We start from the raw sequence: 22,069 nt of genomic DNA on the forward strand, positions 1-22,069 counted from the left end.
GTCCTCAACATAGACAACTTCTTCCTTCCTTCCTTTCCTCCCTCCCTCCCTCCCTTCCTTCCTTCTCTCCTTTCCTTTCTTTTTTCCTTCCTTCCTTCCTTCTCTCCTTTCTTCTTTCCTACCTTCCTTCCTTCTTTCCTTCCTTCCTTCCTTCTCTCCTTTCCTTCCCTTCCCTCCCTCCCTCCCTCCCTCCCTTCCTTCCTTCCTTCCTTCCTTCCTTCCTTCCTTCCTTCCTTCCTTCCTTCCTTCCTTCCTTCCTTCCTTTCCTTCCTTTTTTTCTTTCTTCTCTTCCTCTCTCTTTCCTTCTCATTCTTCTGTTCTCTTTCTCACTTCCCTCTCACCCCCGATATCTCCATCTCTCTCTTTCATGCTCCCTATAGAGGACATGAAGCCTTCAGGGAGAGCTAGAGGGGAAAACATGAGAAGAGACAAGCTTGTGAAGGCCAGTGTAAGAGAATATAGCTCAAGACATTTCAAGATGTGACTGTTTGGAAAAGAGCCAACTTATTGTAATGCCACCGGTTAAGTGAGTATGAACTGATTTATAATTTACGTAGATTTAGAAGCGATTTTGGGGCCAGGCGCGGTGGCTCATGCCTGTAAAATCCTAGCACTTTGGGAGGCCAAGGTGGGTGGATCACCTGAGGTCAGGAGTTCAAGGCCAGCCTGTCCATGCTGGTAAAACCCCATCTTAAAAAAAAAAAAAAGAAGTGATTTTGAAGGTGACATGGTAGGAGGAGAAAGTACAATCCTTGTGGATTGCTTAAATGTTACCTACATTTTAGAGCCTATTAAGTCATGTTGGGTTTTTGACTTTATTATCCACTGGCATTGGCTTCAGAAAACAGACTTTCAAATGAATTCCTGCTGCTAGCTTCTTTTCATCTTCAAGCCTTAAGTTATGATAGGAGTGTTTATTTTCAGTACAAAGCTTTTTAAAAAAGGCTTGTCTTCCCTTTTTGGACTTTGCAGGTGCATTCTGAGTTGTTCAAGAATTCCAGATATGTGCCTTCCTAGTAAATGCACAATGCAGAATGCAGAGAAGTACACAGTGTGGCAGTTTTTCCGAGATACTGTCCTCACAGTGGGTAGGAGAGAACAGAGCTGAGGAAAGGAGACCTCCAGCTGGGCGGTCTCTGATTAGCTCAGGGTTGGTTTCACATGGGGTGTAGAAGGTTCCATGCCTTGAATATCTTTCGAATAGCCAAGCCCTCTCAATTACGCTGCAGGGAGGAGGGATGGGCCACTAGGCCAGACTTCCATTTGGATGCGATCCTTGCCATTTTTGAGCTTTGTACCACTCATAACACTCAGTAAACCTTAAGAAAAATAATGTGAAGATGTCCAAAAAAGAAATATTAAATGATTCACTTGTAGACATTTTGTTCCATCCCCAAAGCTGGTTTAGTGCTTCTCCCGCTTGCTTCCAAGAATCCCCTGTCACCCCTCCGGAGCAGCTGTAGCTCTGTAATTCCTGCCGGTCTTCTGTCCCACACGACATGGGTGAGCTCAGCTCTGTGAGCCATTACTGCACCTGGCATCATTTGGAATCTGGGGCGAGTCTTTGATGAGTGTTTGAGTTCTGAAATACAGAAGTTAATTTTTTAAAATTATACTTTAAGTTCTGGGATACATGTGTAGAACATGCAGGTTTGTTACACAGGTATACACATGCCATGGTGGTTTACTGCACCCATCAACCAGTTATCTACATTAGGTACTGTGCCTAATGCTATCCATCCCATCCCCTGACAGGCCCCGGTGTGTGATGTTCCCCTCCCTGTGTCCATGTGTTCCCATTGTTCAACTCCCACTTATGAGTGAGAACATGCAGTGTTTGGTTTTCTGTTCCTGTGTTAGTTTGCTAAGAATGATGGTTTTTAGCTTCATCCATGTCCCTGTAAAGGACATGAATTCGTCCTTTTTTATGGCTGCATAGTATTCCATGGCATACATATGCCACCTTTTCTTTATTCAGTCTATCATTGATGGGCATTTGAGTTGGTTCCAAGTCTTTGCTATTGTGAATAGTGCTGCAATAAACATATGTGTTCATATGTCTTTATGGTAGAATGATTTATAATTCTTTTGATATGTACCCAGTAATGGGATTTCTGGGTCAAACAGTATTTCTGGTTCTAGATCCTTGAGGAATCACCACTCTGTCTTCCACAATGGTTGAACTAATTTACGCTCCCACCAAGTGTAAAAGTGTTCCTATTTCTCTACATCCTCTCCAGCATCTGTTGTTCCCTGACTTTTTAATGATCACCATTCTAACTGGTATGAGATAATATCTCACTGTGGTTTGGACATTTCTCTAATGAACAGTGTTGATGAGCTTTTTTTCATATGATTGTTGGCTGCATAAATGTCTTCTTTTGAAAAGTGTCTGTTCATATTCTTTGCCCACTTTTTGATGGGGTTGTTTATTTTTTTTCTTGTAAATTTATTTAAGTTCCTTGTAGATTCTGGATATTAGCCCTTTGTCTGATGGATAGATGGCAAAAATTTTCGCCCATACTGTAGGCTGCCTGTTCACTCTGATGATAGTTCCTTCTGCTGTGCAGAAGCTCTGGAGTTTAATTAGATCCCTTTTGTCAATGTTGGCTTTTGTTGCCATTGCTTTTGGTGTTTTAGTCATGAAGTCTTTAACCATGCCTATGTCCTGAATGATATTGCCTAGCTTTTCTTCTAGGGTTTTTATGGTTTTAGGTCTTAATGTTTAAGTCTTTAATCCATCTTGAGTTAATTTTTGTAGAAGTTGTAAGGAAGGGCTCCACTTTCAGTTTTCTGCATATAGCTAGCCAGTTTTCCCAACACCATTTATTAAGTAGGGAATCCTTTCCCCATTGTTTGTTTTTGTCAAGTTTGTCAATGATCAGATGGTTGTAGATGTGTGGCATTACTTCTGAGGCCTCTGTTCTGTTCTATTGGTCTATGTCTCTGTTTTAGTACCACTACCATGCTGTTTTTGTTACTGTAGCCTTGTAATATAGTTTGAAGTCAGGTAGCATGATGCCTCAAGCTTTGTTCTTTTTGCTTAGGATTGCCTTGGCTATGTGGGCTCTCTTATGGTTCCATAAGAAATTTAAAGTGTTTTTTTTTCCAGTTCTGCAAAGAAGGTCAATGGTAGCTTGATGGGGATAGCGTTGGATCTATACATTACTTTGGGCAGTATGGCTATTTTCATAATATTGATTCTTCTTATCCATGAGCATGGATTGTTTTTCCATTTGTTTGTGTCCCTTCTTATTTCCTTGAGCAGTGGTTTGTAGTTCTCTTTGAAGGGGTCCTTCACATCCCTTTTAAGTTGTATTCGTAGTTATTTTATTCTCTTTGTAGTAGTTGTGAATGGGAGTTCACTCATGATTTAGCCCTCTGTTTGTCTATTATTGGTGTATAGGAATGCTTGCAATTTTGCAGATTGATTTTGTATCCTGAGACTTTGCTGAAGTTGCTTATCAGCTTAAGGAGATTTTGGGCTGAGAGGATGGGGTTTTCTAAATATACAATGATGTCATCTGCAAACAGAGAGAATTTGACTTCCTCTTCCTATTTGAATACGCTTTATTTCTTTCTCCTGCCTAATTGCCCTGGCCAGCCCTTCAAATACTATGTTGAATAGGAATGGTGAGAGAGGGAATCCTTGTCTTGTGCAAAAAGAGAATGCTTCCAGCTTTTGCCCATTCAGTATGATATTGGCTGTGGGTGTATCATAATTAGCTCTTATTATTTTGAGATACATTCCATTAATATCTAGTTTTTTGAGAGTTTTTAGCATGAAGGGCAGTTGAATTTTATCAAAGACCTCCTGCATGTATTGAGATAATCATGTGGTTTTTGTCATTGGTTCTGTTTATGTGATGGATTACGTTTACTGATTTGTGTATATTGAACTAGAAGTAAAACACTCCTCAGCAAATGCAAAAGAATAGAAATCATAACTAACAGTCTTTCAAAACACAGTGCAATCAAATTAGAACTCAAGATTAAAAAACGTGCTCAAAACTGCACAACTGCTTGAAAACTGAACAACCTGCTCCTGAATAACTACTGGGTAAATAACAAAATTAAGACAGAAATAAGTAAGCTCTTTGAAACCAATGAGAACAAAGAAACATGGTACCAGAATCTTTGGACACAGCTAAAGTAGTGTTTAGAGGGAAATTTATAGCACTAAATGGCCATAGGAGAAAGTGGGAAAGATCTAAGATGACAACATAACATCACAATTAAAAGAACTAGAGAAGCAAGAATAAATTCAAAAGCTAGCAGAAGACAACAAAAAATAACTAAGATGAGAGCAGAACTGAAGGAGACAGACACGAAAAACCCTTTCAAAAAAATCAATGAGGCCGGCACGGTGGCTCACGCCTGTAATCCCAGCACTTTGGGAGGCTGAGGTGGCGGATCACCTGAGGTCAGGAGTTTGAGACCAGCCTGACCAATATGATGAAACCCTGTCTCTACTAAAAATACAAAAATTAGCCGGGCATGATGGTATGCATCTGTAATCCCAGCTACTGGGGAGGCTGAGACAGGAGAATGGCTTGAACCCGGGAGGTGGAGGTTGCAGTGAGCCAAGATCCTGCCATTGCACTCCAGCCTGGGCAACAAAAGCAAAATTCCATCTCAAAAANCAAAAAAAAAAAAAAAAGAAAGAAAAAAGCAATGAATCCAGGAGGTGGTTTTTTGAAAAGATTAACAAAATAAACAGACCACTAGCCATACTAATAAAGAAGAAAAGAGAGAAGAATAAAATAGACACAATAAAGAATGATAAAGGGGATATCACCACAGATACCATAGAAACACAAACTACGGTCATAGAATACTATAAACACCTCTAGGCAAATAAACTAGAAAATCTAGAAGAAATGGATAAATTCCTGGACATATATACCCTTCCAAGACTAAACCAAGAAGACGTTGAATCCCTGAGTAGACTAATAACAAGTTCTGAAATTGAGGCAGTAATTAATAGCCTACCAACCAAAAAAAAAGCCCAGGACAACACAGATTCACAGGTGAATTCTATCATAGGTACAAAGAGGAGCTGGTACCATTCTTTCTGAAACTATTTCAAACAATAGAAAAAGAGGAAATCTTCCCTAACTGATTTTATGAGGCCACCATCATCCTGATACTAAAACCTGGCAGAGACACAATAAAAAAAAAGAAAATTTCAGGCCAATATCTCTGATGAACATCGATGTGAAAATCCTCAATAAAATACGGCCAAACCAAATCCAGCAGCGCATCAAAAAGCTTATCCACAACAATCAAGTTGGCTTCATCCCTGGGGGAAGTTAATTTTAACTCATTCACTAACTTGATGTGTGACTTAGCTATATCACGTACTCTCCCCAAGCCACGTTTGTTTTCATCTATCATGGATTGTTGTGAGCACTGAGACAAGGTATAGAGTGAGCCAAGCTTGCAGTCTGTGCTGAGCAGGTGCTCAGGCACACATTCTTCGAACGCTGATTTGCCTGTTACTCCCATGATTGGAAGTGTCCAGGGACTTTACTCTGACATTCAAGGCTTTTCCACACAATCACACCCTCTTATGCAACACAAAATTCTATTCTTTTCAGACTAGTGTTCTCCTTCTCCCTGACCCAGCCCCTTGTTGACTCTACTTTGGCTTCTGTCATTCATTCTGAATACAGGGGCCTAGGAGCCATAAGGCTTTCCTCCACTTATCTATCTTGTAGTAACTAAATAGTCCTTCCCTCCTACCACTTCTCTGATGCCTCATGCAAGCCTCTATTCCTCTCTTCTGCAAAACCTTACTGATGGCCTCCACCTTTGTTGTTGAACCTTAATCTTATTTTTGTAGCATTCCTACTTAACAATAATTGCAAATAGATTTCATCTCACCAACTAGATTCTAAGTTTCTACAGGGCAGATTTTTTCCTTTTCTTTCTTTTCTTTCTCCTTCCCCTTTCTTTTTTTCTCTCCCCTCCCCTCCCCTCTCTTCCTCCTTACTGACCTCCCAACATCTCTGTAAGAGTCCTCTATAACTTCTGTTGTTAATGTAAAGGAGCACTTAAAAAATATAAAGAGCTGCTTTCATATCTATGAGCTAATTTGACTTTTGAAACCCCTCCATGGGGTAGCTATTATTGTTTCCATTTTACAGATGAGAAAACTGAGTGTTCCACAGGCATAATGGCTTGGCCCAAGGGTAGAACCAGGGTTCAGAGGCAAGTCCAGTGCTCCTGAAGGAATGAGCTCTGTCTGCATCCCTGGTGTCTTTGTAACGGCTTGGAGAGCTTCCCATTCTAACTAACATCTGTGAAGTCCCTGTGTCATGTAGGGTAACATACAGGTTCTGAAAACTAGGATGTGGACATCTTTGGAAGGCTATTATTCTGCCTACCACAGGGAAGATGTGTGCTAAAAATTAATAAGTCATATTGTAAAAACTAGAGCTATTCCTTTGAATGGATTGCCTCCTAAGCAGATGAATTTCTCTAGTGTGTCCAAATGAATTTTAATAATAAAACCCCAGCACTCTATAGGAAGGAGTCACATGACAGAATGAGCTTTGCAAGAACCCTGTGCTATGCTTAAATTACTAGTGTGTACATGTCTGTTCTTCCATAGGATTGGGGTTTTGTGTTTTTACCACAGCCCTCATCATATTGCAACGGACATTTGGTATATGATCGATATGTCTCATTTTCCCCTAGAAGGTTATAAGCTCTTTATAGATCAAGTGCCATATCTTATTGCTTTTCATTCGGTAGTGTGGTGGAGGCTTGATATGCATTTGAAATAAATTTAACTAATTCATTAGCTGAGTTAAAAAGGCCAACGCCATTACCTCAACAGATCAGTTGAGTCACACGAGAGTATCTCAGCTGACTTAAAAATATAAATGCTGGCCATCAATTTGGACCACTGTAGCAATCAATACATTTCATATCCAAAGCCTGAAATTACACAAGGCTTTAGAAGTTTCAAAACCTGCTTTTAGATTGCTCCACCATGTAGCTCTAATTCTGGCAAAGTACTCAAAGCATCGTGTAGGATATTACATCATTTCTGGGAGCATCTGGGATTTGCTAATGAAAGCGGCTGGGAGGATACAGGTTCAGTTATTGAATGGAAAGCATCCTAAGTGAAATCATCACCAATATTGATCATGTGAGTTTCTACTGAAAGCCCATGAGCCATTTAATATACTGTTGCCTTAATGCTGTGACTTGTGACCCCTATCTTCCGCTGCAGACTCAGCAGAAGTTTGGTTGAAGGCAATGATTATTGGATCCAGAGTTGGCCTTCAGACCTCGAATGGAAGAGAAGCGCTCACCTGTTTTATTTTTCCCTACCCTGGCTTAAGAGTCCCATGGAAAGCCTATTCTTATTAATTTGTTTTCTTTTACTGCTAATATATTTGAGAAAGGATAAAAAGGAAATACCGTACCAGAATAGTAAAATAAAGCGAGTTTGCAAAGCTTGCCAGAGATCTGAAATTTGCCCAGGGCCTCAGGGACCAGTATAGCCCAGCAGTCGAATTTTATTATACATGTAATTTCCCCAAACGATGCCTTCTTTGATTCTTTACAGTAAAACGTGAAATTGACTTCAGGTTTTCCGCCCACAACTATATTTTTAAAGGCATTTTAGTCTTCTTTGGGTGATGAATTCCTTTGCAGACTGGCTAACAGGCACACGTCAGCACACGTTTTAGTGGTTTCTTCTATTTTGAATTTCCCTTTGCATGTTTTCTTTGATCCTTATACTTTGTACTTAGTGTTGGATTACTTCTATAAAGAAATCGGACAATTTCCCTTGATGTGGATCTTGGGAAAATAGTCCAGAGTGATTTTTCTCTCCTACTTTCCCATTCCCTAGCAGTATGCTTCAGCACACAGGCCAGCCCATAAGCTATGAGACAGACCTTATGAACACAAGGCTTATAAGCTATCTACAGCAGGGATGTTCAATTATTTGGCTTCCCCGGGCCACATTAGAAGAATTGTCTTGGGCTACACATAAAATACACTAACATTAATGATAGCCGACGAGCTAAATTTAAAAAAAAATCACAAAAAAACTTAGTGTTTTAAGAAAACTTACAAATTTGTTTGGGCTGAATTCAATGCCATCTTGAGTCGCAGGTTGGACAGGCTTGATCTAAACAGCTCTTTGACACCTTCTGGGCAGAAATGAGCAACACACAAAGGTAGTGAAGCAAGAATGCTTTAAAGAGAAAAGAACAAGAAGTATGGTAGCTTGCGAATCCTTGAGCACAGTGTGGTTCTGACCTGGCACCTAGCTCACAGGTGGCCTTGCTGCCATTGTTTGCTAAGTTGAAATGAAAATTGGTTTTGTTTCTGGGGGATGTTTTCCAATAAACACATTGTCAGAAATCCAGGTCCATCTCAGTCAAAAAACAGGGTTTTTCATAGGGAGAAGAATAGTTTCTCCCTCTAGACAGGATTAGGAAGAAAACTCTAGTCCCTCATCAAACTTTAGTTCAACTTTTAGTTCTTCCTTCCATTTGCTTTTGAGTGACAATGTCTGTTTTTCTTTTCCTACATTATTAAGTTGAATTTTAAGCTCATGGATTTTCAGAGATTATTCTTTATTTACAAAATTGTTTAAGTCAAAGCATTTCTCACTGTGGCTACATTCCACAAAGTTGTGATATGGTTCAGTATAAAGTATTTTAAAATTTCAATTACTTTTTCACTGATCCAAGAATTACTTAGAAGTGGATTGCAAGTTTTTTGGGAAGGGTATCTATGTTACTGATTTCTCATTTATTTGCATTATGATTTGCATGATAGAGACTTTCTGATATTTATTTGTTGAGATTTGCTTTGTGACATTATAATATAGTCAGCTTTTATAAATATTCCATGTATGTTTGACAATAATGTATATTTCATTTCCATTGGATCAAGCTTGTGATTAGTGTTTTTAAATGCTTTTCTGTTTTGTTGTTTGATTTATCTAGTTTCAGAGAAAGCTAGGTTAAAACCAGCTTTCTTGTGTGTAGACTGAATGCATGTTAAGATTATCATATTAGGGACATTCAAGTATAAAATTGTGACATCCTGGGGACTCATTCATTTTAGTAGTTGTAGTTTGTTTTATCTCAAATAATGATTTTTTTATGGTTTTATTTTGGCTTCCCTTTGCTTGGCATATATTTAAATATCTATTCACTTTCAATCTTTATATGGTTTTAGTTTTAAATGTGTTTCTTGTAAACAGCATATAAAACCAATATAGAAATCACTATCTTTCAAAAGGTGAGTTTATTGCTTTGCATTTGTTGTGCTTTCTGATATGTGTAGGCTTACTACTACTATCTTAATTAGTGCTTTCTGTTTACCCTGCTTTCTGTTTGTATCTTTATTTCTCCATTTTTACCTTCTATATAGACAGGGCCAATATCTTTTTTTTCTTTGAGACAGGGTATCACTCTGTTGCCCAGGCTGAAGAGCAGTGGCATGACCATTGCTCACTGCAGCCTTGACCTCCTGGGCTCAATGTGATCCTCCCACCTCAGCCTCCTGAGTAGCTGGGACCACAGGTGCTGCCCTCTTGCCCAGATAATTTTTGCATTTTTGTTTTTTTTAGAGAGACAGGGTTTTGCCATGTATACCAGGCTGGTCTCAAACTCATGGACTCAAGCAATCTGCCTACCTTAGCCTGCCAAAGTGTTGGGATTACAGGCGTGAGCCACTGTGCCCAGCCAATAAAATTTTAATTCATCTTTTCCCTCTTCTGATTTTGAAGTTTTATATACTATTTCTCTACTTTTAATAATAACCCTTAAAATTTTCACACAAGTACCTAAGAAGTCTGAAATTTATGAGTTTGCCACCTTTCTCTTGAATAATACAGTGCTTAGAGTGCCATTCCATTCCACATGTCACTGCTGTTCAGCATTTGAGAACCATCTTGCTCAGATGGTTCTAAAATGAACCGTTATTCATTTAGCACATTTAGATGTCCTAAACTCCCTGTTAGTTGTTATAATTTTTGTTTTAAACAATAAATTCTTTAGACTTATACCATGTTTTCAAGTTTCTTTGTTCACTGTTGCATCCTGAATCTCAACCATTTTCAGTTGAATTTCCTTTCAGAATTATGTCTTCAGAAATATCTGTGAGAATCTCTTATTGGTAATTCTGTCCTTTTAAATGAGAGCATATTTATTGTTCCCTGAGTTTTAAATGACAGTTTAGTAGGAATAAAAAAAATTCGAGGTTGATAGTTATTGGAGGCTATTATTCCATTGTTTTCTCTATTGTTGTGGAAAGAGATCAGCTGCTGTCTTGTCATTCCTTGAAGCCCATCTGTATTTTTCTTGCTGATTGCCTTTAAGAGTAATTTTGCCTTGATGAGTTTAGATATGGATTTCACTTAACTTGTTCTCCCTATGGCATATTTTACTTCTTTAATATAAAGATTTCTGTTTTGGATCTACTCTGTATAATTCGAATCCATTGTTCTCTTTGAATATTGCCTCTTTCTCATTGTCTCTCTTGCCTCTCCTAGAAGTGTTTGTTGGACTTTCTCATCCTGTCGTCCATGTTGTTCAACCTCTCATTCATATTTTCCATGTCTTCAACTTGTAATTTTGTATTCTAAGGTAACTTTTTCATATTTATCATCTAGTTTACTAGTTCTCACTTTAGATATATTTAATCAAGTGTTTAAGCTGTCAATTTTTAAATTTCTACTATAATTGTCATTTTTTTTAGAAGTGGATGTGCTTTTTTTTCAAGCCTGTTTTTTTGTAAAACACTTTTCTGATTTCTTCTTTTATGTCTTTAATCATTTAAGACAGAGGTCCCTAACCCCCGGGCCATGAACAAGTGCTGGTTCGAGGCCTGTTAGGAACCACATACCACACAGTAGGAGGTGAGCAGTAGGTAAGCGAGCCTTACCACCTGAGCTCTTCTTCCTGTTGGATCAGCAGCAGCATTAGATTCCCATAGGAGTGCAAACCCTATTGTGAACTGAGCATGTGAAGGACCTAGATTGTGTGCTCCTTATGAGAATCCAATGACTGATGATCAGAGGTGGAACAGTTTCATCCTGATACTATCTGCCACCACCCTGCCACCACCAGCCATGGAAAAATTAACTTCCACAAAACTGGTCCCTGATGCCAAAAAGGTTGGAGACTGCTGATTTAAAACATATTTTATAGTCTCCTTTTTTAATTCTTGGAATTTAACCCTGTCTCATATTGCATCTGCTATATCATGGTAGATTGTATTTTAAATTTCATATTTTGGCTTCATCTTCAACATAAGCATTATGCAAATACTATTGTAGGGCATTGGTTGCAGACATGTTTCTCTGTAATAGGTTTTTGTTTGTTTTTGCCATGTGTTCATGGCTATATCAGTCCAGTTCAAAATTTTAAGTTAATTTCCTGGCATGAGTGTTCCCAGGATGTTCATATGGTACAGAGGGCAATTTCAAAGTCAAATGACTGTGTAATACAGGTCCTCTATTACACATTCTCAGGGACAACTTTACTCTCTATCCCAAACCCAGCCCAAGAGAGAGTAATTTTCATTTCTTCATAGTACTGGTAGGCAGCTAAAATAATCTTTTTAAAATTTTTGGCTTCTGAAAGATTTCTCTTATTTTGTTGCAAGCTCAGAAAAGTGTTTGCTATATTTTATTTAGAATTTTAGAATTTAGTAGTGAAGAGAATTCCTTGGAAAAACTAAGTTCTGGTTTTATTGCTAGAACCAGAAGTCCAGGGGACATCGTTTCCCTATACTCAAAAGAGAGCATATATTCAACATTATCTCTAATGTGGAATCATTCCAATGTACATTTGCAATGGATTTTACAAAATAAACCATTTGGAGATAAAAATGTTGGATCACCTCCTTCTTTTAAACTACCTGGGAATTGTTCTTTCTAAATTTGCATTTGGAGATTTCTTGAGACCATGTCCGTTAAATAACAAATTCTGTATTAGAATATTGAACACAGTGAGCATGGGATAATAGAAACACAGACTGTTTGTGTATTTGTCACAGTTCTTTTTGCAATAAGTAACAGAAATTCAACTCCAACTGGGTTAAGTAAAAAAGTGACATTTATTGACCCAGATGGCCAGAAAAATCCTGGGGTTTATTGTTCGAGTATAGCTAGAGCACATACTCAGAAAGTGTAATTAGAATCTGTCTCTTTTAATCTCTTGGTTCTCCTTTCTTCTGTGTTGGCCTCATTCTCATTTGGATGCTGTCTTTATGGTGGCAAGATATTTTCCAACAGCCTCAGATAAAAAGGATAGCAGATCCTATTTAATCTTGTCTAGTAGATATCCTGGGCCTGCGGCTTACTGGTCTTGGCTTAGATCATCTGTCCATCCTGACCAGTCCATGCTCTGATTGGCCTGGTCTCTGGAGTTGAGATCAGCTTTGGTCCAACTGCATAGGCTAAGAATGGGGAGTAGTTTTCCGAGAAAACAAAACAAAACAAAATAAAACAGAGTGCTGTCACCAGAAGAGAAGGGCATGGAAGCTGGGTAAGCAAAGCACAGCAAATGTCCCCCATAACGTATCTAATTTTTTGTTTGTGTTTGTTAATTTCAGGACAGTGTTGAGTTTAGAAACATCTGCAGTCATTTGGCTCTACAGATTGAAGGACAGCAGTTTGACAGAGACTTGAATGCTGCCCACCAGTGTTTGAAGACAATAGTCAAGAAGCTGATTCAGTCACTTGCTAATCTTCCTTCAGATGCCCACGTGGTAGCCTGTGCTTCCTTGAGACAGATCTTACAGAATCTCCCAGACATATGAGTGTTAAAGGCATCGGGAGTAAAATCACAGCCAGCAGTGTTAAGAGAACCAGATACCTTACCTTCCTAACTGAATCAGAGACAATGGATGTTTTTATTTCCAAAGGGGAAAGACTTGATGGCACGGGGAGCAGTCTGACCAGTGGCATCTGTAGCCTTCAGAATTATAGCATGTTAGTGAAATTTTTTTAAAGCAATATTTCACATTTTTAAGTATATTACCTATTTGCTGACTTTTTGATTGAAGTACATTTTACTTTGTGGAACTGATTTGATTATGTATGTATATATTTATTAATTAATTCATATTAAGTATTAGTTTTTATTGAATGTATTTGTATTCATATTAATGTAGATCTAAAGGGCTTAATATGGTTATTTATATAATTAAAGCACCATGGTTCTTACAATTACCTTGAATAAATGGGATATTTGATAATTGCTATGTTCTATTAATGCTTACTGGACACTTCCTTTTATGTTACAAGAGTTACCTTTGTAGGACCACATGTGTCAGTAATTATGAGTTTACTGTTGGGCACGAGAAGAGTTGCTTCTAAACCTTGTGCTTTTATATACTGATTTGTAAATTTAAAGTGATAGTGAGCTATGAAGGACCAATTATGTATGATATGTAAATACAAAGCACAGTATTATTAAAGTCTTATGTGGAAATGTCTAGGTCTTACTCATTATAGATATTCTGATTGAAATGAGATATTCTTGTGAAAAGAGGGAGGGAGTGGATCTACTGGCAGGTTTCCCAAACCATTCAGAGCCGGGAACAGAGAAGGTGATTTTTTTTTTCTCAACAACACTCCACACACACTTAGGAAAAACTAAATTTCTTATTGTTCAATGACGACTGTGTTGAGAACCAAAGTAATGTTAAATGTTACATTTTCCCTTAACATTTTAACAGAAACAGCAACAGATTTAGAACAAAAAAGATTATAGTGTACAGCTTGCTTCTAAAAGAATCATAAACTGGATCTGCGTGGTGGGAGTACAGTACTATTTCTAAAGTGTTAATAGTAATCAAAGCCTTTTTCATCTTACCTACTCTAATCCTAGTTGGTTCTAGATGTTTTCTTCCAGAATGGAAGGTAAACATATGCTTCTCTTTGGATGTAACTGGCCATTTCCACAGAAGAGAACTAAGTATATGAGACTGGTTTCTAAAGGAAAGATGAATGCCGTGTGTGTCTGTGTGCATGTGTGTGCGTACATGCTCACGTGTGTGCATGTGCATGAGTGTGTGTAGGGTTGAGGTGGACCAGAAATAAAGGGCATTTATTTCTTCATTTGATCTTAGCCAAAAGGCTGAGAAGTGATGGGCATTTATTTCTTGAGAATAATCTTTGGCACTCAGTTTCCCCACAGCTAAGAAACATTGTATTCTCCGGGGATGCCTTTCTTTTATGATGAAGGCTTTCTTCCCCCAGGGAAATTAGCCCTGTACTTTTCTTTCAAGATCCATAACTATTTATATGCTGCCTACCCCATTGTTATTAATGGTTCTCTCAATGAATATTAAGTTGTTGTTGTTTTTTTTACTTTACCCAAAGAAATAGTGAACATTTTTGATTTTCTATCTGTGCTTGTTCTTTTTCCTTGCTTTGTACCATGTTTCCTGTATGCCGACAGATACCCTATTTATCCTTCAAGATCTGATTTACCCACCACCCCCTCCATGGACCCTCATGGGTCAATCTAGCCAGAAGTGAACTCTTCCTTTTCCAAACTCCCACAGAACACATTTTGTGCTACTTTTCTGGCATTTACATGTGCCATCTTAATAGCATAGCTGTTGGTAAATCTGTTGTCAAGGTTAGCTTGCTGAGGATAGGAATTATCTAGACATCTTTGTATGCTGCATAGCATCTACAGTTCTTAAAGTTCTTTGATGCTGTTAGAAGTTTGGCTGCCCCTACCATCTTTTATACCCCTCCCCCGCCCATGCTAACTTCTGTGTCTTATGTTCTGTGGTCAGTCTGTATTATCACTTGCTTGCACATGCCACCAGTTACCTTCCTTTTTTTTCCCTTTGGTTGAATGCTGCTTGCAAAACTCAATTCCTGGTCAAGTCCAACTCTCTGCCTATTCCATGTCTGTACAGGAGCTCTGAATGTGGCTGGAGAAAAACACCCAGCCATGCTAATCTTACTTAGCTCATGGCTCCCAATTTCCAGGGATTCTTATTATTCTCCATTAGCCCTACTTCATTCCCTAGACCTGCCATGTCCAGTATGGCAGCACTGGCCACGGTGGCTACTGAGCACTTAAAATATGGCTCATCTGAATTGAGATATGCTGAAAGTGTAAAATGCACACTGGCTTTTGGAAACTCATTACTAAAAATAAAGAATTTAAAATATCTTGGTACTTTTCATACTGATTACATGTTGAAATAATATTTTGAATATGTTAAGTAAAATATAGTATTAAAATTATTTGTACCTATTTCTTCTCCTGTTTTCAATATGGGTACTAGAAAACTTAATATTCCATAGGTGGTTTGCATTATGTTTCTATGATATAGCACTATTCTGGAAAATTCACTAGATAATTCACTGCTGGTCTTAACAATTCACTCTCCGAAGTCTCTTCTACACCTTTTCAAACTTCACCTTGTTTACCCTCCTCATTCTCAGCTGATGAGCTTGCTTCTAAATGCACAGGGACAATGGAAGCCATCAGGAGAGCATGTTCCTCGTCTCACTAGCAGATCTACCAACCCTGCGTCTGTACACAGGTACTCTGAGTTTGCTTCTGTTATAAGGAGGACTGCCTTGCTCCTGTGCAAGGCTGGCTGGCCACTAAGGCTCTGGACTCTGTCCCTTCTCACTTACTTGTGGACTTCTCTCTTACATTCATTTTCTTGCTTACATTATCAATTTTTGCCCCTCATAATATCATTGCATCAGCATGATAATATGTTATGGTATTTCCAATTCGAAAAAATTCCTCTGGCTATTGCTCTGTTTCTTTGCTCCTCTTAACAGCAAAACTCATTGCAATAATTGTCCAAATTAGTTGCTTACAATTCTTGTATCCAATTCCCTTTTGAACCCACTCCAAATAAATCTGTGCCCACAACTCCATCAAAACTTCTCGTCAAGGCACCTGATGCCTCACTGATAAATTCCATGGTAGATTCACAATCCTCATATTACTTAATCTATCAGCAGCTTTTGATGCAGTTGACTGCCTATTCTGTCCTTGAGTCACTTTCTTAGTTGGTTTCCAGGTCAGCAGACTTGCATGATTCTACTTCTTCACTGGCTTACTTTACAGACTTTTGTCCTGGCTCTTCCACATCTCCTGATTTCTTAATTATGTAGTGCTTTGGGGCTCAGTTTTTGTCCTTTTCTCTAACTACACCTACTAGTTGGTGATTTACAATACTGACTATTCACTAATGATGCCCAGATATATGTCTTTCACCTTGAGCTCGCTCCAGACTCCTGTATTCAACTGACTACAGAATATCTCTACTTGAATGTCGAAAGTCATTTCAAATTCCAAAATGGAATTTCAAGTTCCCAAGACTGTTCCTCTGGCATCTTTCAATTTCAGCTGGCCATGGCTCTTATTGTTCAGTCACACAGGCAAAAAAACATTAGCAACATCCTTGACTCCCTTACTATTATCACATAAATTCACTCAATCAGCAAATCCCGTTGGCCCAACCTTCAAAACATGTCTCGAATCAGATCGCTTCTCGCCACTTCCGTAGCCACTATTCTAGTCCTGGTCACTATTGTCTCCTGTCTGGAGTATTGCAGTCTCTCCCTGAGTGGTCCCAGTACTTCCCTGCTCTCTATAGTCTATTCTCCACACATCAGCCACAGTAATAAAAGTCAGATCAATTATGTCTCTGCTCTACCAATGGCTTCACTTTTTACTCAGAATAAAATCCAAATTCTGCCTTTTTGACCCATCTCCTACTACAGATGTAAGACATGGGTCTCTTTACCACTCACCTCTTCAAACACAACAATCACTTCTAGGGCCTTTGCACTTGTTCTTCTCTCTGCCAGAACAATGTTCTTCATCTATCGCAAGGACGTCTCTGCTCCAAAGCCTCCACATTAGGGAGGCCCTCTCTAGCCCCCTAGGCAAAAATCTTCCCATTACTCTCTTGTCCCTTCTCCCTGCTTTGTTTTCTCTGTTGCTCTCATAATGGCCTCAATATATCTATTTATCTCCTGTTGCAGTGGCTAAATGGTGGCCCCAAATGTTACGTTTATCTTAATCAAAGGGACCTGTAAATATTATCATATATCACAATAAAGTGAATATTACCTTACGTGGTTAACAGATATGATTACATTAGGGATATTATGGTGAAATTGCTTGAGATTATCTGGGTGGACCCTAAATGTCATCACAAATCTGCTTATAAGAAAAGGGCAAAGGGAGAGAAAACAGGCAGAAGAGCAGGAAGCAATGTGCCCATGGGGACAGAGTGTGGTGATGGGCCCACAGTCAGGGAATGCTGACAGCTACCAGAAGATGAAAGAGGCCAGGAGTGGATTCTTCTCTAGGGCCTTCAGAGGAGGTGCTGCACTGGGGCCCTCTTGATTTGGGGCTTCTGGCCTTCAGGACCCTGGAAGAATACATTTCTGTTGTTAGAAGCCAGCCAGCTTGCAGTAATCTGCTGCAGCAGCCATAAGAAATGAATACACCTGTTTTTCCTCACTAGAACTAAAGCACCAGGGATGTTGTTCACAGCTGTATTCTCAGTAGAGCAGCGATGCCTAGAACAGGGTAACAGCTCAATAAATGTTTGGTACATGAATTTATGTGGCTTGTCACTTACGTTCTTTGGTAAATCTCTAAACCTAAAGGAAAAAAGTGAAAAGAATCATTTTAAGGATTTAATTGATCAGCACATTTTAGGCAGGTGTTGAGTTTAAAACAGTCATGTAGCAATCACTCAATAAACAATTAATAATCATCATGATCATCCTAACAATGACTAGGCCAGCCTGGATCACTCCGAGTGGCCTTTCTCCTCAACTTTCCTATGCAGTGTTGTTCCTTTTCATTCTCACTTCAAAGTCAGGTTTTTTTCTTTTAATTTAAGAGCATGTAGTACCTTGGGCAGTGTGTGACACTCACATGAAGACAGGTTGTAGATGTCTTTTTCTAATTCTGAAAAAAGTCGCATCAGGTGTTTTCTCCATTGAATTTCCTTAACTGTTTTACCTCCCTATTTCCTTTGACTCTTATTTTTAGATGATCCACAATAATGAATTTCTGGATGGTGGAAACATATTTTCCTATAGAATAAAAGTAGGGGACATACTGGTGATCTTTTAATTAGAAAGGGATATGGGAATGACAAGATGGTACTTGTCCCCTACTTGTCTTGAGGTGCTCTCCTCACTGTGTTCTGTGATCTTCTGTTAGCTCCAAGAGCTCCCAGATCAGCTTATCTTACATCCTTTTGACTGCATGCCTTACACTGACTGAAGAACTATCTTCGGGTTTCTTTGGCTGTTTTCCATTTCTTGATTTAAATGAAGGCCTTTGGAGGGTAGCAAGCCATTTGGACACTTGCTTCCGACAGAACATAGGACTGCAAGAACCAAATCTTCCACATCTTAAAATTCCCTCCAACAGTTGGCTCCGTTTTCCACTTTTCCTTCAGGCTCTGGTGCCAGATCCTCATGCAGTAAATCTATCTGGGAGGAATATAAATCTTGTGGATCCGTGAGTTTCAAGACACATTTAATTCAGCAGAGCTTCGACTAGCAGTGTTCCATATCATCTGGGTGTCCTCATCAGGGATCCCAGTGTTCCATTCTACAGCCAAGAAATTACCGCAGTGCTGGTTTTACTTAGCTACATACCAGAACCAAAGGTCTAGGCTGTCACAGCCCCGTATGTGCTACCAGAGAGCTTTACCTTTGTTGGATGTGACATGTTTACTGCTATGCTCAATGGAAATGATATTTGAAGCTGAACCATAGTTTATAAGTTTCTCTTCTTGTAGACAAGTTCATATCTGCCCCATGCGTACAGTCATAATTCAAGAGACACTTCCAAGGTTGGCAGAAATCTTTCCTGGCACAGAAGTACCAATAATTTGTTCCCCTTGACTTGGTGGAGACTTTGATAATAATCATGGCTTTATTTTCTTTTTCCTTAAAAAGGCATTACAAAATGCCTATGGAACACAAGGGTACCTGGCAGAAAAACAAATTCACAGGGATCCTAGAAACAAATTGGAGAAGACAGTGTTGGCTTAGGTTGGTACAAAAGGGAGAGAGGAGATTCTGCCTCCCAGCACCTGTATTCCAGCTCTAAATGGAGCTCAAGAGTACAGGAGGACAACAAAGCTTGGAACTGTGTGTAGTGGGGAGGAGGAAGGGAGTACAGATGGAGGGAGGAGGGAAGAGGTACACTGAGCCTGATGCTGTAATCTCAAACACAAAGAAAGCAGTGCAATAATCTGGAAGATTAATGTCCTTGGGATATCCACACACCCACCTTAAAGAATTCCTCAAATGCACTTGGTTTGCTGATTTGCCCAAATGAAAAAATATAGTGCTCCTCACAAATGACACTTTTCATGCCACTTTATAATGGCTGGGAAGTGCTGATACTCTTTTATACACAATCTCATTCAGTCCTCTGAGTTTGTCTTTTATACCCTCTTGTCTCTCATTCTTTAATCTTATCTCAGCCCCTCTCTGTCTTGGGCCACACTTCACGAAACTGTGGCAAAGGCATTTAGAAGGCTACTAATGGCATTATGTTTTTATGGCTAACCATTCTTTTATACACAAATAAAGCTAACAGATGTTGGTCTTTGTTTCTTTTCCCTCCATTTTTTATATATTCCCTTGCCTCTCTTTCAGTCTCAGATTACACGTTACTTGTTAGACACCTATTTCCCGTGTAACCCAGAGTGGAAATATATGTGTATATAGCAGGATTACTGTTTATACATATATTGCATGGATAGACATACTCAGAGGGAATAGGAATAAGCTCTTCTATCCATGTTCTTGCCTTGCAGCAAGTTTAATTGAAGGATGAAAAGAAGAGAATGAGATAAAAGTTATCTCATTATATTAACTTTATTTATGTATAAGAGAATAGTTAGCCATAAAAACCTTAATGGCATTAACAGCCTTGTAAATGCCTTTGCCACAGTTCTGTGGAATGCGGCCCAAGACAGGGAGCGGCTAAGATGAACGAATGAGAGACAGGAGGGTATTGAAGACAAACTTAGAGGACTTTCTGATGTAATTGACCTCACACTTTACTTAATTAAATTGAAATGTTTACTACGATACCCACTTTATATTATAAAATTCTCCTTTTTTTGGCCTGGGCGCAGTGGTTCACGCCTGTAATCCCCACACTTTAAGAGGCTGAGGTGGGCAGATCACAAGGTCAGGAGTTTGAGACCAGCCTAGCCAATATGGTAAAACCCCATCTCTACTAAAAATACAAAATTTAGCCAGGCATGGTGGCACATGCCTGTAATCTCAGCTACTTAGGAGGCTGAGGCAGGGAATTGCTTGAACCCGGGAGGTGGAGGTTGCAGTGAGCTGAGATCATGCCACTGCACTCTAGCCTTTGTGACAGAGCAAGACTCTGTCTCAAAAAAAAAAATTAGGTAGGCATTGTGGCGCTCACCTGTAGTCCCAGCTACTTAGGACACTGAGGCAGAAGAATCACTTAAACCCGGGAGGCGGAGGTTGCAATGAGCCCAGATCGTCCCACTGCGCTCCAGTCTGGGCGACAGACTATGACTCCATCTCAAAAAAAAAAAAAAATTCTACTTTTTTGTAGCCCCATCCCTCAAAAATATTGCCTGTTCTTGAAACCAAATGCTTGAATTTTTCATTAAAAAGTGGGGTAGTTTTGTTGTTTAGCAGTATCAGAAGCTCTAAGGTTAACGGGGCTGGAATTACTACACAGTCATGAGGTTGCACTAAAAGTTGTTTTGCTCCTGTTTTCTGGGCCTTGCTCCTGTTTTCTGGGCCTTGCTCCTTTAGGGAAAATGTTGTACCATTAAATCACAAAACATTCACAAATTCACATGCACCATAAGTGGGCCTGTGGGACAGTCTCCTTCAAGTTCATCCAGAGCATTTGTAAGCAAACATTCCTACACTTCTTGGGCCTCACTCAAATGCAAACCACCATCTAGTCTACTTACTGAATACAGCCAGGCCACTGTTTCCAGCTGTTTTGATGACTGAACCTGCTCAATAGTTGATCTAGTCAGTATAGAAACAATTGAAAAAGAATTGATAAGAAATCCAATAAACTCAGTGTGCGTACGTGTGTGTGTGTGTGTGTGTAATTTTTTGTATCAATAAACACATGATTTATAGGTGTTCCCTCTCATTTTCTTCCCTTCCTTTCAGTAGACTGAAATATAGGTTGAAAAGATCTTTGAGAGTAGAGAATTTTCTATTGACAATAGGTACTCATAGAAATGAGAAATTTCAGAATGACAAGCAATTGTAAGTAATGATTACATATTTAACATGTTCCCAAACAGACTTTCTATGCACTAATTATCATTACGTCACAATTTCCAAGATGTCTTTTAGCTACAGGTTTAAAAACTGTTAATAACAAATAAAATGAGTTCTTGGTGGGGGGAAAGGAGCAAGATTCTTAGCAAAGCAGTGTCACAAGTGAAAAATAGAGTTTGCCAAGTAAATAACTCATTCACTTTTATAATTGTCTAGATAACTGTATCTCTGTTTTTTACCTTTTAAAATAATTTAGCTTTATAGATTCTATTCATAAATTATTCACAGATTATAAATTCATAGTGGCAAAATCTGGTACATGGAGTCTGATGAATTCTTCACCTAACCTAAATGATTACATCTTATATGACTGTAGTACAACAGCAAAATCAGGAAACTTACATCGGAACAGTACTGTTACCTGGATTTGTACAGCACATACACAGGATTAAATTGCATAGAACTACACACACACACACACACACACACACACACACACACACACACACACGTGAATACATGTAAAAACTGATAAAAACCGTTTCCATGTGAGTCTGTGAGTGTGTGTATGAGAGAGTGTGTGTGTGTAGTACTATGCAGTGTTTGGATTTGTGTAACCACCACCACAATAAAGATACAGAACCTTGATTCCCCACAGCCATGTTGGCTGGCCCAATTGGGTTCTTTATGTTCTTTTTGTTTCCTTACGGAACATGTTAGACATGTAATCATCATTTATAATCAGATTGGGTTGAG

General features: G+C 39.0%; 1 protein-coding gene across 3 annotated transcripts in view; it reads left to right on the plus strand.

The window, feature by feature from the left end:
• Positions 1-13,482, plus strand: part of DLEU7 (deleted in lymphocytic leukemia 7) — a 21,101-nt gene extending 7,619 nt beyond the window's left edge. Inside the window, exons 2-3 of one of the 3 annotated variants that reach the window (XR_001827355.2) lie at positions 381-526; positions 12,598-12,687. Coding sequence is in view for 1 of the 3 variants with exons in the window: in XM_017535877.2 (XP_017391366.1) it covers positions 12,598-12,804 (207 nt within the window). In the remaining 2 variants the exon portion in view is untranslated. Of the gene's footprint in view, positions 1-380; positions 527-12,597 lie in introns of all 3 variants that reach the window. The other 2 variants (XM_037741088.1, XM_017535877.2) reach the window with 2 other exon arrangements.
• Positions 13,483-22,069: the final 8,587 nt, after the last annotated feature.

This window comes from Cebus imitator, unplaced genomic scaffold, assembly GCF_001604975.1.
Source record: "Cebus imitator isolate Cc_AM_T3 unplaced genomic scaffold, Cebus_imitator-1.0 Scaffold94, whole genome shotgun sequence".
Classification (NCBI taxonomy): domain Eukaryota; kingdom Metazoa; phylum Chordata; class Mammalia; order Primates; family Cebidae; genus Cebus; species Cebus imitator.